Below are 14,095 nucleotides of genomic sequence, written 5' to 3'. Positions count from 1 at the left end.
TAAGTACACTTTTATCGTACTGAGTAAACTCAGTTGGGCCTATTGTGAATGTGTGTGGATTATCCACACTGTACATCCATTTTTCCAACTAATTTTAATGGTTGAGCTGAAACTTGAAGTATGCCCAAAGCTCAAGTGGACCACACCACAGGAAACGGTGGGAATAATGACTTCCATCGTTGAAACCTTGGTAAGCCTATAGTGATGTTTATTTGTCATCTAACCTGTTCATAAGATCACAAAGACATGGATGAAAGGAAAATATAAATAACATATTGATTCAAAACTTCCGTGGCCCCTAAGAAATTTTCTACAGTATAATTTCAATTCACACTGTTCCATGGTGAGGTCTGGCTGAGATTTGGATATATTTCATTTTTGGTGTAGAGCCTTCAAATTATTTTTTAAAATATATGGACGAAATGGATAAAATAAGTAAATCATAGTAGACCCCATAGAGTTTACTCGATACGCTTAGCATGCTAAGTTATTGAGTACGCAGTCCACGTCCATCATTTTACAGGTGGAGTTCAAAATTGAAGTATATCAAAAGCTGATGTAGGCCCTACCACAGGAAACAATAGAAGCATAGTGTTGTCCACTTAATCTATGTATATGTCTTATTTTCGGCTCAAGTCTGAGAAGGAGTCATAAAATGGACAAACAACTTGGAAATAACATATACTTCATGTTAGACCCTATTTGGTGACGTCGACATATCAGCCAGTTCCGTGGTGCATGGTACACAAGCCGATACTGGCTTGAATAAAAAATAGGTGGTGGAAAATAAACATTACAGCTGCCCTCAGGAAATTTTTAATAGTGGGCGTTTAATCACCTATGTTTTCTTGTGGTAAGATACACTTGAGATTTGAATCTGTCTCATTTTTCGGACTCATGCCATGGAATGATCTCGAAAAATAGATGGACGGAGTGGATAAAACAAATATATCATTGTGGGGGCACGCATCCCTGTGTATCTACCTCGCCAGTCGCCCTTAGCAGCGTCAGTAGACAATGCGCGCTGGATAGTGCGTCGCGACTGATGGAAAACAAAGTGTCGTACAAAATTCTGTCTCCCTCTCAAACACCAAGAGGAAATCTTTCTCCCTCTCTCCCTCTCTGCAGGTAACAGAAAACTAGGGTTTGGGATTTACATTGTCTAACGTGGCTTTTCATTTCGAGAATATATTCATCTGAATTCTCATTATCTGTTTTTCGGGCATTTTTCTATTTGAATTCATGCTTAGATTTTTTTTATTTTTTTTTTTTGAATTTTTGGAAATTTCCCGACATTTGATAACTGCAGTAAGGTTTTTACATTTTCATTGTTACCCTCGTCCAGCAACTGCACTGGTGGGCCCCACAATTTTGTGACTCTGGACGTTCATGGGGTGGGGCCAGTGTCCTAGATGGGCCATGCCCCGGAAAATGACCTTAGTTACACTGTCGGCATTTCGTTAATGGTGATATCTGTACCACTGGCTGATACATCCATTCTCATGTTGCTGATATGATGGTTAGGATGGTAAGATGCTTAGTAGCACTGCCTGTCCTTTCTGGGCTTTGCTTGTTCATCAGGTGCGTCATGCCCTGAGAATGACCTTAGTTGCACGGCTGGTACTTTGCTACTGGTGAAATCTGCACCATTGGTTTGTCTGTCCATAAACATGTTGCTGATACAATGGTTAGGATGGTTAAATGGTCGGTACCACTGCCTGTCCATTGCAGGACCCGCCTGATGGACAGTCTGCATCGCTGGGGTCGTTTGGATGCCTGTAAAGTCCCTAAATTGTAAAGGGATTACAGGTAATCTAATTACAGGGGCTGTTTGGATGTATGTATTTGCCTGTAAAGCTTTTACAGGCTGTAAACAGATTACAACTTTTAGCTGTAATCTGAAACTGGTAAAAAACCATGTTTCAGATTACAGGTAAAGTCTTTATAGCTAAAAATGCATTATACATGTTAGAACACAATGGTTAATATACACTCATGATATGTGGGGCCCACTGTAATGTGTATGGTACATCCAATCTATCCATCATGTACTTCCCTTGATGCTTTCCTGTGGCCCTAAAAAATAGCTCGTCCATTATCAAATGGACCACACGAGGGAAGGATGGGACATCCACCATTGAAAATTTCTAGATTGCATTTGGGGCCCACTGTGATGGGTGGAAAACATCCAATCCATTTAGTGTGTGCATGCTTTAATGCTCTCTTAGGACCCTAAAAAAATCAAGTCCTTATGTGATTTGTGGATTTTGGAAGGTTCACCGCCCAAGCTCTATGGTATGAATACCTACTATATTCATTGTAAACACTTTACAGGCTAGCCAAACACACAATCTGTTCACCTGTAAACAAATTACCACTTAAAAGCCAAATGGAACAACATGTATACCGATTACACTTGAAGCTCTTTTCAGGTGTAATGTGTTTACAACTAAAAAAATTACAGGCATCCAAAGAACCCCTAAAATGTGGGTCCAGTCTCTAATGTTTTGCTTGTTCATTGGGTGGGACCACTGTCCTAGTTAGACATGCCCTGAGAATGACCTTAGTCGCTGTTGAAATCTGCACCATTGGCTCATCAGTCCATTAACATGTCGCTGATACGATGTTACCACTGGCCACTGCCTGTCCATTGTGGACCCTTCCAGTTGAACGGTGGGCCCTGCCAGTTGAACGGTCTGCATATGCTAAATTGTGGGTCCAGTCTCTACTGTTTTGCTTGGCTGAGCATCATACAGAACCTCTTCATTATGTAGGCTTTGGATGTTTAACTTTGTCTGGGAAATGGTAGTGCGCGTACACAGTGTGCATTGAGAGTCGGGCTCACGATTGTGCTACTGTTCAACGACAGTGGGTGGGAATCCAGAAATGTATTTCAAAACAGGGGTTAAAATCCAATTTTGAAATATTTGCTGGATTCCCGCAAATTGTCACTGTAGGGCATGGGATGTGCACTAAGATTCTGTGAACCTGCTCTGCAGCAAAGTTGGTCCCTCACAATTAGGAGCATGTGCGCATTACTGGCATTGGTGGAAAATGTCTCACTCCATGCAATGACAGTACGTAGGACTCTAGCACACATTTTTAATCTCCATTTCGAAATACGTTTCTGGATTCCCGGCCACTGTCGTTGAACAACAAGAGAAATGTGTGCATTGAGTATTGATGAACACCACGTTCATACAGTCTTTTCCCTTTTTGGTTTTTTGTTAGAATTATTTGGTACTTAGGGCCCGTTTGGACTCAATTCGCTAAAAGGAGGTTTCTGAAAAAGGATGGTTTCAACCCTTCTTTTTGGATAGATTGGTTTTTGCTGAGTCCATGTTTTAGTGCCTATTTTGTCTAGCGAGATGAGATGGAAGTTTGCAAAGTGCATCCAACCACACAACATAAATTGCTGTTTTTGATCAAAACCACATTCTGGCCTCAAACGCCTCCTGGGAGTGTGCGTTCAAACGAGCCCTTATGTTCAATTAGTATGCATGTTAGTGGGGACTGAAGCTAGTGCCTCTTGATGCATCCGGTTACAATTCCTCCTCCATGCCATTGCTTGACATGCGGCTGATCAAAACTGCTCATTTGATAGGTCAAAAGTGAATGGGAGAAAAGGGAGAGAGTTGAAGAGCTCTTCTCTCTTATCATCTTATTTATAATAAAGCTCAACCACAAAGAGACAAGTACGGTTGTTAAAAATGATAAAGAATACATGAAATAAGAACAAAGAGTTTGGTACTCCACAGGAGCACCAAAGCCAATGTAAACCACGTGTCATTTCCAACAAATTGGAATCCTAGTTACCTATGGTGCATTTTGCTTTTCTCGACTGCATGAGGACCCTCTGATTTTGATGCAAATGCTTTTGTTAATGTCATCATACAGACTTCCAATTGCTTATTTATTTATTTTTATCAATCCACGTGAGTCCAAATTTTGGCCCTATTAGTATTATAAAAATTTCCCCTCCTGATGTTGATTTTTCTTTTTGAAATTCAGTATCACAGAACATGAAATTGCTGTCAGATTCGTTTCCTATCTATTTTGCATCCTAATCTATCATATCTAGATATTTGTGATTTGTGAATAGTAACATTTGTTTCATATCCATGATACTTAAATATTTAGTAGTAAAACTGTATTCATGTTGTATCCAATCCATGTCGTGCCCATGCCATATCTGGGCATAATATTGCTGCTAATAGCTGTGTTTTTTCCTTAAATCTTAGACCTGCAGAGTGGTTTCTATTTTCTTTTTCCTCCTTCTTCTTCTTCTTTTCTTTTCTTTTTTCTTTTTTTTGCACGTTTTTTTTTTTGTCTTGCCTTTGCATATGGTTTTGACTTTTGATTTGGTTTGGTTTATTGGATAATTACGGTCTCTGTTATGATTTCTTCTTTTCTTTTATTTATTTATTTATTTATTTTGTAGGCCATTCATATAATTTGGGTAGATGAATTATGGCTTCTTCGGATGATGAGGAAGAGGTTGTTCCGCAATCTGTTACGAATTACCACTTCGTAGATGATAAAGATGAACCCATCTCATTCTCTGTTTTGCCGATGCAATGGGGCGAGGGGACAATCTTAGATGGGACGAAAAAGCCGATATTCCTTCATGGGATCGCTGATGGTGGGCTCCAAAAAATCTACAAACGGGTCACCGCATGGAAACTGGACCTGTCAGATGAACATCCTGAGATTTCTGTTCTTTCAAAGGAAAGCTGTTGGATAAAGCTTCAGAAGTCAAGGAAGAGCTTTGAGAATACAATCAGAACAATCCTGATCACTGTCCACTGCATTCATTTTGCTAAGAAGAATAGACAAGCATCAGATGCAACTGTCTGGGAACACTTGAGGAAAGTTTTCAGGTTTGGCAATTGATGCTATTATCATATCATTATCATTAGCAATTCATCGCCATCACACCACCATCACCACCACTGCTGCCCTTCTCCTAGTCAATGGGGGTTAGCTTTTAAATCATATAATGGCAAAAGTTCTATGGTGGCTGTCCATTGGACATCAACCTTCCTCTTTTACCTGGGCTTTTCAGCTGGTAAGGGCCGATGCTTGCTTGGGCACCGTAAGAGGATGGTTTAATCGGAAAAAATGCATATAAAATAAAATTCAACTTCTTGGTTGACCAATAACAGGTGATATGTTTGTTTAAATTGAAGTGAGCCAAAAAAGACAAATGTTGGATCCCCAAAGTTATTTACAACTTTATAAGAGTGCCACTTAAATTTCAGTGGCAGAATGTTAAAAGACACCTCCTAGTAACAACAAGGACAATAATAACAAAGATTCCAGTAATGCCAGCTTGCTGGAGGATTCTGAGTCCAGATAGCTTCCCATGAAAATTAGTTGACAAGCAAAGCTTGAGGATAAGGTGTAATAGGCCTTTTGATAAACTGCACCGAATCATGTGGAGAATCAACTATTATTTTCAACTGTTCTCAGTTTTATGTTTGTTAGATTTGCCAGTCTTATGGATTTCTTCATAACTTGCAGCTTATATGATGTCAGACCCTATGGAAATGATCTGTTGTATCACCTGCCTCTGATTAAAGCGCTGATTAAAAGAGATGAAGCAGTTGCGAAATCGAGGGTTTGTATGCTTCTCTCCTTAAATTCATCTGATTCTTAATGCAGCAAATACCATCTTTTTATTCTTTGGTGTGCCTTGAATTATTGGTTGGTGTTGAATTATTTCCTTTGGACATGTTTCCAACCATTAATTTCTTATAGTCAATAGAGATCATGGTAGAAGAGGAAATCATGGTGGTGCAGCTCCCTTGATCTCTGCCCCCTGCTCAAGTTACAGGGAGGACTGAATGAATCTTGGCAAGACATTTAAAAATCCTTTTGTAACATTGGAGTAAGATATTTTATTGTTGAGTGCTGAGGCCTAAAAAAAAACAGAAAAAGAGAAAAAAGAAATCCATAAATAATCATTTACCATAGAGAAGTTGATGGGGACGTCATGCGCACATGTGCATGCAGGCCGGGCCTCTATGCACGTACGTACGAAGAAGGAGGGCTCCACTGTCGATTTGACTTGATGGCGACGTATAGGGAGGGCCTCCTAGTTAGAAGACGAAGTTTGGTTCAAAAGAGTGGGCCCGATAGTCAAATAAAGCCCATCATGGGATCTCATGATCATGACCCACTAGTCGGATTGATCTCATGTTTTAGGTTTTGCTTATTTATATTATTTAGAACATCATGAACGTTTTGGATTTCTTTGTTTGGTTTTTATTTTAGTTTACTTCATCGCTAAGTAATAGGTTGCGCACATGGCGCGAGTTTTGGGTATAGGGTTTTCCTATAAATAGACACCCCTTGTAGCTCTTTTGATTCATTGAAGTTTAATAAAAATTTCTGCAAGTTTTTTTCTACTATCTGAGCTTTTGAATTGTGAAAAAATTCAAGTGGGTGCGAAGCCTTCCCTTTTCGAAGGGCTAACTACCGTAGTGCGAAGCCATATATATTTCCATCCACTCCTACCCTCTTCCATCCATATATCTCAACTCCTACAACTATCCTCACCTCAAATCCATCAGTTTTGCAGCGGATCTTTTCCCTATAGCCAGTTTCTAGAATTTGGCCCTGCAGGAGGGTTGAAACTTCAGCGGAGCATCGCGTACAGCCTGTAGCTCAGATCACCTTGAAAGTTTGGGGGTTTGGAGCCCACCCCTGGACGACAAGGGCCAAGGAATCAATTTTCTGGTGTGGGACCCGCTTGCACGTGCGGCCAGGCTAGTGCCCACGTGCGTCAAGCCTTGGGCCATTGTACGCTCACGGGAATTGTCTCCCGGTTCAGGTTTTCTCTTATTTTCTCATTTTCATACCTATTTTCATAAACCCTAACCTTAGATTGCATCTTCCATAATTTACTTGCCCCTTTTCTCAAACTAGGGTTCCTTAATTTAAAATTGGGGAATCCCTTGGATTAGGAACTAATTATTATGCATGTGTGGATGATTATTTCTTATCTTTGAATATCGTTTGGTTTATAATTTTTATTGATCTAGCCCTATCATGTGTAGGCCTGGACTCACATAGATTCCCCTTAATTGAATGTTTGGACTTTCATGTGGGATATGGAATTTGTGTAATTGTTTTTAAACTAACGTGATCTTCAGCCTAAATTCTCACATATCATATTTAATTTTCATGTCCTGCATCAGAAGTCTGCAATTCAACCAAAGATTTGTAGTTGAAAATAGCTGATACAGGGACATGTGATGGCCTAACCCTATACGCATGTATAATCAGGTTGAAGAGATTCAAATAATAAAATTAACCAACTAACTGTTTTCAATCAAGGATATTAAGCAAATCTCAACACAGACATGAAATCATTTAATCAGGATCATGCTCTTTAGCATAAAATCACGCAAATAGTAAAAAAAGGATGACCTAAGGATATGAGGATGTTTCAGATCTAGCATAAGTCAGCCCACAGTTAAGTTTGGATCCGATTATCCTGACTAACCATCCCTCTTTTCCGTTCAAATAAAAAAGGAATATCTAGAGAGGAACGAAAGTGATGAAGAAAAGATGGGTTCGAGATGAAAGAGAGTACGGATTCTAAGGCATCAAAGAAAAAGAAGACTGATTTGTACATTTTCCTGCACTTCGAAGATCTAGAAAGAAGGAAAATCTGAAACCGGGGTGGAATCCTTAACACTCAATGCCCAATCCTGAAATCTTAATATCTTTGGTAAAAGAGGAAGAAACCATACGAATTCTCATTAATTCAATTCTAAAATATGGTTTCTCACTGTGTATATATAAGTCACGGAAAAAACAAAAAGTGCACTAAAGCCCCTAAAAACAAGGAAAAGAACAAAAAGATGCCTAAAACTAAAACGCCCGCGCGACAGGGTGTGAAATCTACCCCATGGGCCTACAGTCAAGGTGCGGTCATGTTGCTCCTCCACTTGTAACACGTCAGAAAATGGGTTCGATGGACTTGACGCCCATCCACATCAACTCCTCAGCTCTGGTACTCTATCGGTGACGCCTCCTCTGGTACACTCTAAAGGGTGCACCACTGATGTCCGCATCACTAGCTCAGACTTTTGCTGCCCAAATGGGCAGCTGAAGAAGTGCCTTGTCTGGTCAAATAATGAGAAGATGATTAAGAACTTACTGTCATTTTGCTTACGTGGCATTGAAAACTGACACATTTGTGGTAATTCTGTACTTCTTGGCAACTTCGTGGTATGTACCTTTAGTGTAGGCTTTGTTCTTAATGTGGAGAATGTCAATCTGCAATTGCATACTTTTCTTTCAAGTTGTTTTATGCATTTTGGAGAGCGAATTATTGTTTAATAAAGTCAATTACTGAAATGCAATAGCATCATTTTCAAGAAGGCACAGAAAAATTAATGGGAAATTATCAACAAAATAACTCATTTCAAAGTTCTTTGTCCAAAATCTACTCCTCCATTGGAAATTTTCCAAAACTCTTTGGGGTATATTCCAAAATCGCTTTGCTATCACCTCTACTCCACTCTTTGTTTGCATCTTTTGATGAGTTTGCCCCCTATTTTGCTTCCATGTAGAACACCTACACAATCTGTTAGGCTCTCATCTAAAAAACATACCTAGCATGTGCTTACTGGACAATGCCTTTATTCCCGACAACATTTTATGTACATTGGACATCCTACCCATTGTAAATGTTGGTATCATCAAGAAGATCGCCTGGCCCGAAATAAGGTTGTTCTACTCTTCAGGTGACTCAGCGAATGATTAGACTCAACATACCTACTTGGCCTCATAATGGATTAGAGATGCCCTAAATAACACTTGGATTGGAATATATCAACCCTTTGATTATTTAAGTCTTTTTCTTTGAATATGGATCGTCTTCTTAACCATTTCTTTGTGGCCATAAATTTACATTTTAGGATTCTCCAATTACCTTTAAATCCCATCCAATCCACCCTAATCCTTTCAAATTTGCCTAGGACGTGTTTGGTTTGAGGGATTGGAAGGGATGAGAAGGTTTAATCCCGGGTTTGCCCGGGCGTGCCAAACAGACTGGATATAGCAATCCAGGAATATAGCAATCCCATGGATCTCCAGACAATCCACCGACAACACCATTATTACCTAGAAATCCATGCCATCCACCCTAATACCATTCAATCCCTCCCAATCCACCCGGCCAAACGGGCCCTAAAGGCAACAAGGGCCCGTTTGGCCGTTTGATTATTTAAGTCTTTTTCTTTGAATATGGATCGTCTTCTTAACCATTTCTTTGTGGCCATAAATTTACATTTTAGGATTCTCCAATTATGATGATCTTAGGCAGCCATCATATGTGGTATGTCTTTCTAGATAAGCGGTTTGGATTAGCGTATATGACCTTAGAAAGCTGTCCATACTGTTCCATGTATTGATGACTTTGGATATGTATACATGTATGGATATTGTGGAAAATATCGCAGATGCTGGGAAAAATATTGCTGTTTGAGGGAAACATTGAAAAAAGATCGAATTTTTTTTCAATCAAACTTTAGTAGATGTTAAAAAAAGACACGTTTACACACTTATGACTCAAAAGACACACACACACACAATATATATATTTTTGTGTGTGTGTGTGTGTGTGTGTGTGTGTGTGATCCAGGGTTTCATCCCTTGTAGTGTAATTACCTTTCAAAAGCAGTGCAATTGGTATCCAAAATGAGTTCATTGCATTCAAATGTCATATAATGCAAATACTAAAACACACAATCAATGTTGTCAAAACACATGTGATCTTGGGCCATCCAGTTGGGTTGATCACTTATGCGATCCCATAATTGCATAAGTGATTGCTCAAGCTTCTTTTTTTTTTTTGGATAAATTAAAAAATGACAAATGGGGAAAAATCGTAAAAAAATTCTAAAAAATTAAGAAAAATTGTATAATTACAACAAGTTATTGGATTTATTTTTTTATTTTTTTATATACTTATTTTATTATATTTTGTTACATTTCATGATTATATTCACAACTAAATAACTATTGGACCATCTATAAGTTACATAATAAAACAATCAACAAGTTACACTAATGAACAACAACTTATTAAAAATTACAAACACAGGAATTTTATTAATGACTTCTTGATGAGTTGACTTGTTGTATAGATACTTAAATAGTACAAACGAGGGAGTAGTGAACTACAAAATTAAAACAGTAAAAAAAACTAGACCTTACAAAGTTACAACTTAGTGACTTACAAAATTTAAAACCTAAAAATTAAACATGGACTACTAATTAATATATTACTGTACACATCGATGCATAACCCATTGTGACACAACATCATCACCACCATCATTGTCATCATCGTCGTTATCAAAGTTATCTCCTTCTTTGACATATGCCATTTTTATTTTTTTTTTCTATTTCTTTATCATCGGTTCGGACCAGTTGACGTAGGGCAGCTTGATCTACCATAGATGTGTGAAATTAGAATTTAAGATAAAACACAAAATAAACAATCAATTTTCAGCGTGATTATTCATCATATATAAGAATTATCTGAAAGAAAACTCATCAATGATCATGACCATCCATTACAATCATGTAGTACTAAATATTCAAATATGAAAAGTGGATCCTACGAAAGATAGGACTTTCATGTCTCACAAGGGTCAATTTAACCATCTAACGTGATGGTCTAATCCTTTAACAAACTGTTAGATTAAATAGGATTATCAGTTGGGGACATTTGAATAGGTCCAAGAAATAGGAAATTCACAAATAGAATTCTAGATTTTTGCAAATAAACTAGATGGAAGAAATAAGAAGTAAGAAGAAGATTAGAATGATTAACTAGAGAAAAAAAGTAGGAGGAGTAGGAGGAAGATGAAGGTCTTACACCCGGTTGTGTAAAAGCTCTGTAGCTTTATTCTTTTCTAAAAAAAAATTAACCCAATGTTTAGGGCTGAACTCCCTTTAAATAGAACTTGCAAATAAAAGGCAAATACCAAAATACCCTTAGTTACTTATATTAGAAACAACTTAAATAGGAAACTAACAAAAATAGAAATTTCTTAAGACTAGAATGTTCTGAAAATCAGGAAATTAACTAAAATATAAATTTCTAAAAACAGAAATATCCAAAAATAATAATTTCTGAAAATAGAAATTCATAAAAACAGGAACTTCTAAAAGTAGAAATTTCTGCAATAGGAAATTAACATAAGACTATCAAACTAGATATTTTTTTTGCAACAAGCTTCTATTGATCGTCAATTTCATCCTATCCATAGTGATGCTTGTGAGGCGCGCTTCTGTCGATGATAAACTTTAAACGGTTGGATATCCTCATCACTAGTACTTCATTCCCATCCAATTGCTGATCTTGATCATCTTCTTCTTATATCTTCTAAATTTCATTTACTTGGCCTTGACTGTTATTAGGCCTATGCTAGGTGCTGATACAAATACGACATCTTCTACTCGGGCCCATGTTAAGTCCTTACCTGTAAAGACTGGATTCTTTGTCTCTACAAGTCATTCACCATTTGCCTCTAAAATTATCTAAGCAATTAAGATCATCAAAACTAGACTTTTCTTGCCTAGCTTAGAATCATTATGACAACTTCTGGTTGTACTGGACGAATATTAGGCCATTGAGCTTCTTTTGTTCAAGAGGATTCCTTTTTTAAAAAAAATTGTTTTTCTTTTTTCTGTTGTGCATCTGTATAACATTCCAATTGAAAGTGAATTAGAGATGAGTTGACACCCATTTACTTTTAACTCCCTGTTTAAATTCCACATTTGATGAGCGAATTGGAAAACTTACTAATTCAAATGACTCTAGTTGTGCTCACAACCACTAGCTGAACATGTAAGGCCGGGAATTTTCATGGTTAGCTTCTTTAGTGTTGGATCCTTCCCGTTCGGTTTCAGTCCTTATATTGACCACTAGTTAGCTGTGCGAATAATGGTTATGTAAGTTAGACTTTGTATATTATAAGAAATTATTTCTTAGTTAGAAATAATTTAAAAATTAACTTAGAAACAATTTCATACTTGGCAATTTTATAGTTCTATGCATGATTGCTACGTCTCTTGAGAAAATCTCCGCACCCTTCATATCGATGTCCAGTAGAGCATAAATCTTATCTTGTTCATCTTTATTTGGAACCGTTCTATCCAAAACGTTAAAAACACCTACCGTATACGTCGCTTTTGCCTCACTCTGATTGATGAAAGTGAAGAATGAGGCTAAATTAAGAATGTAGGCAGCCGAATATAATGGAAATGACATTTAGCTATTGCATCTCTTATCTATAACATCTAAGGGCCTGTTTGTTTTCATAGACTACCGCGGTAACATAGTGTAAAATTCACATCATTACATCTTACCTGTGATTGGATATTACCAATTGTCAAATCACTGTAATCCTTTTGAATCATGCAAGACATGGATTGGCGGAAATGTGTTTGCGTGGCATAGTTTCGTGGGCCCCACCATGATGTATGTGTAATATCCACATCGTCCATCCATCTTGCGTGATGATTTTATGGTATAAGACAAAAAATGAGGTAGATCCAAAGCAGAAATGGACCACACTACAACTAGCAGTGGGGATTGAACACCTGCCATTGAATTTTTTTTGGGGGTCCACAGAAATGTTGGATCAAGCTGATATTTGTGTTTTCCCTTCATCTAGGTTTGTTTGACTTTATGAACTAGTTGGATGACAAATAAACATCCTGGTGGGCTATAGGAAGTTTTCATAGGCATTTTGTTCCATAAATTCTTCTTGAAGTACTGCACTATCATGTTTTTTTTTTTCCCCCCTCTTGCATGTTTGTCCATGTACTCCATGATTTTCGTTTGGATTTTTGAAGTAACACCGGGACATGCTTTTACATTTGATCCTGATGTGCGTGCAAGGTGTTGCTTGTGCCGTCCAATGCCACCGGCATTTACATACCTGCAAAGCTCACACGCTATATAAGACTTTTCAGTAACACTACGATAATGCCCGTACTTCCAACCCGAGTATTAGACTTGGGTTTCAATGAAAAAGATTGAAATGAAGTTGTAATGAGAGAGAGTTATCCCTATACTATAGTTATAGTTACGCTTGTAGGAGAGAGAGAGAGAGAGAGAGAGAGACTCTTGAAGAAGAATCTTGTTCTATCTTGATTTGAATATTCAATTCTACAATCTTTGATTGTTGAAACTTGATTCCTCAAAACTTGGAAGAGTCGAGCTTGAAACTTGACACTTAAACTTCAAACTTGAAAGAGAATTTGGGAAAGGACAATGAGAGAATGAGAATAAGATTATGAGAGAGAGAGAGAGAGAGAGAGAGAGAGAGAGAGAGAGAGAGAGAGAGAGAATTCAAGAGAGTTTAGAGTGAGAGAGAGAGAGAGCATTAGAAGAAGAAGAAGAAAGAAAGAAAGAAAGATCCAACAGTAAAAAATATGACCGCTGGGCAGTATGTATGTGATGGTATAATTGCATAAGCCATTGCATACTCCAAAAATTGCAAATGCCACCATTGATTCCCAATGGCCCTCCTATAGTAGACGGCCTTAGAGAAAAGTAGCATGCATGAGGGTTCACCAAAGGAAGTTAAATGGGGCCTTAATCTTAATCTGAGCATGGTTCTCCTTCCTTCTAAGGGAATTCTACTATGGGATTAAGCCCCCTGGCACATGACAATGTTGCACAAAATACATCGAAAAACTAAATAGAACAAAAAAAAAACCTTTGCTTCAAACACAAATAGAGTTACAAGGCTGCTCGAGATCGTAATCCAGTCATCTATATATGCACACATCCATCCATCAGTACATTTGTACATGCATACATACATAGGTACATACATGCAATGTTTGAAATATCGGTATAACGTTACATATCGCATCCTTCGGATACAGATACGTATCGATTATCGCACGGGATATATAATTTGTAGCGGGTAATTTATCGCACTTTTTGGGAAACATGGGAAAACATTGGGAAAATGGTTGAATTTTTCAACGAACTTCAGGGATCATTAAAAAAGACATTAATACACACTTTTAAATCATAACATCCCAAAGAAGA

The 14,095-nt window shown here is 37.8% G+C and overlaps 1 protein-coding gene across 6 annotated transcripts in view; it reads left to right on the top strand.

The window, feature by feature from the left end:
• The first annotated feature begins 1,012 nt into the window (after window positions 1-1,012).
• Window positions 1,013-14,095, top strand: part of LOC131228535 (protein ENHANCED DOWNY MILDEW 2-like) — a 47,867-nt gene continuing 34,784 nt past the window's right edge. For 4 of the 6 annotated variants that reach the window (XM_058224256.1, XM_058224257.1, XM_058224255.1 and 1 more), the window contains exons 1-3: window positions 3,055-3,077; window positions 4,442-4,880; window positions 5,524-5,620. In XM_058224256.1, coding sequence (XP_058080239.1) covers window positions 4,471-4,880; window positions 5,524-5,620 — 507 coding nt within the window. In that variant the 5' untranslated portion in view covers window positions 3,055-3,077; window positions 4,442-4,470. Of the gene's footprint in view, window positions 1,129-3,054; window positions 3,078-4,441; window positions 4,881-5,523; window positions 5,625-14,095 lie in introns of those variants that run through there. The other 2 variants (XM_058224254.1, XM_058224258.1) reach the window with 2 other exon arrangements.

Source organism: Magnolia sinica, chromosome 16, assembly GCF_029962835.1.
Source record: "Magnolia sinica isolate HGM2019 chromosome 16, MsV1, whole genome shotgun sequence".
Taxonomy (NCBI): domain Eukaryota; kingdom Viridiplantae; phylum Streptophyta; class Magnoliopsida; order Magnoliales; family Magnoliaceae; genus Magnolia; species Magnolia sinica.
This window is presented reverse-complemented; position numbering and strand designations above follow the sequence as displayed.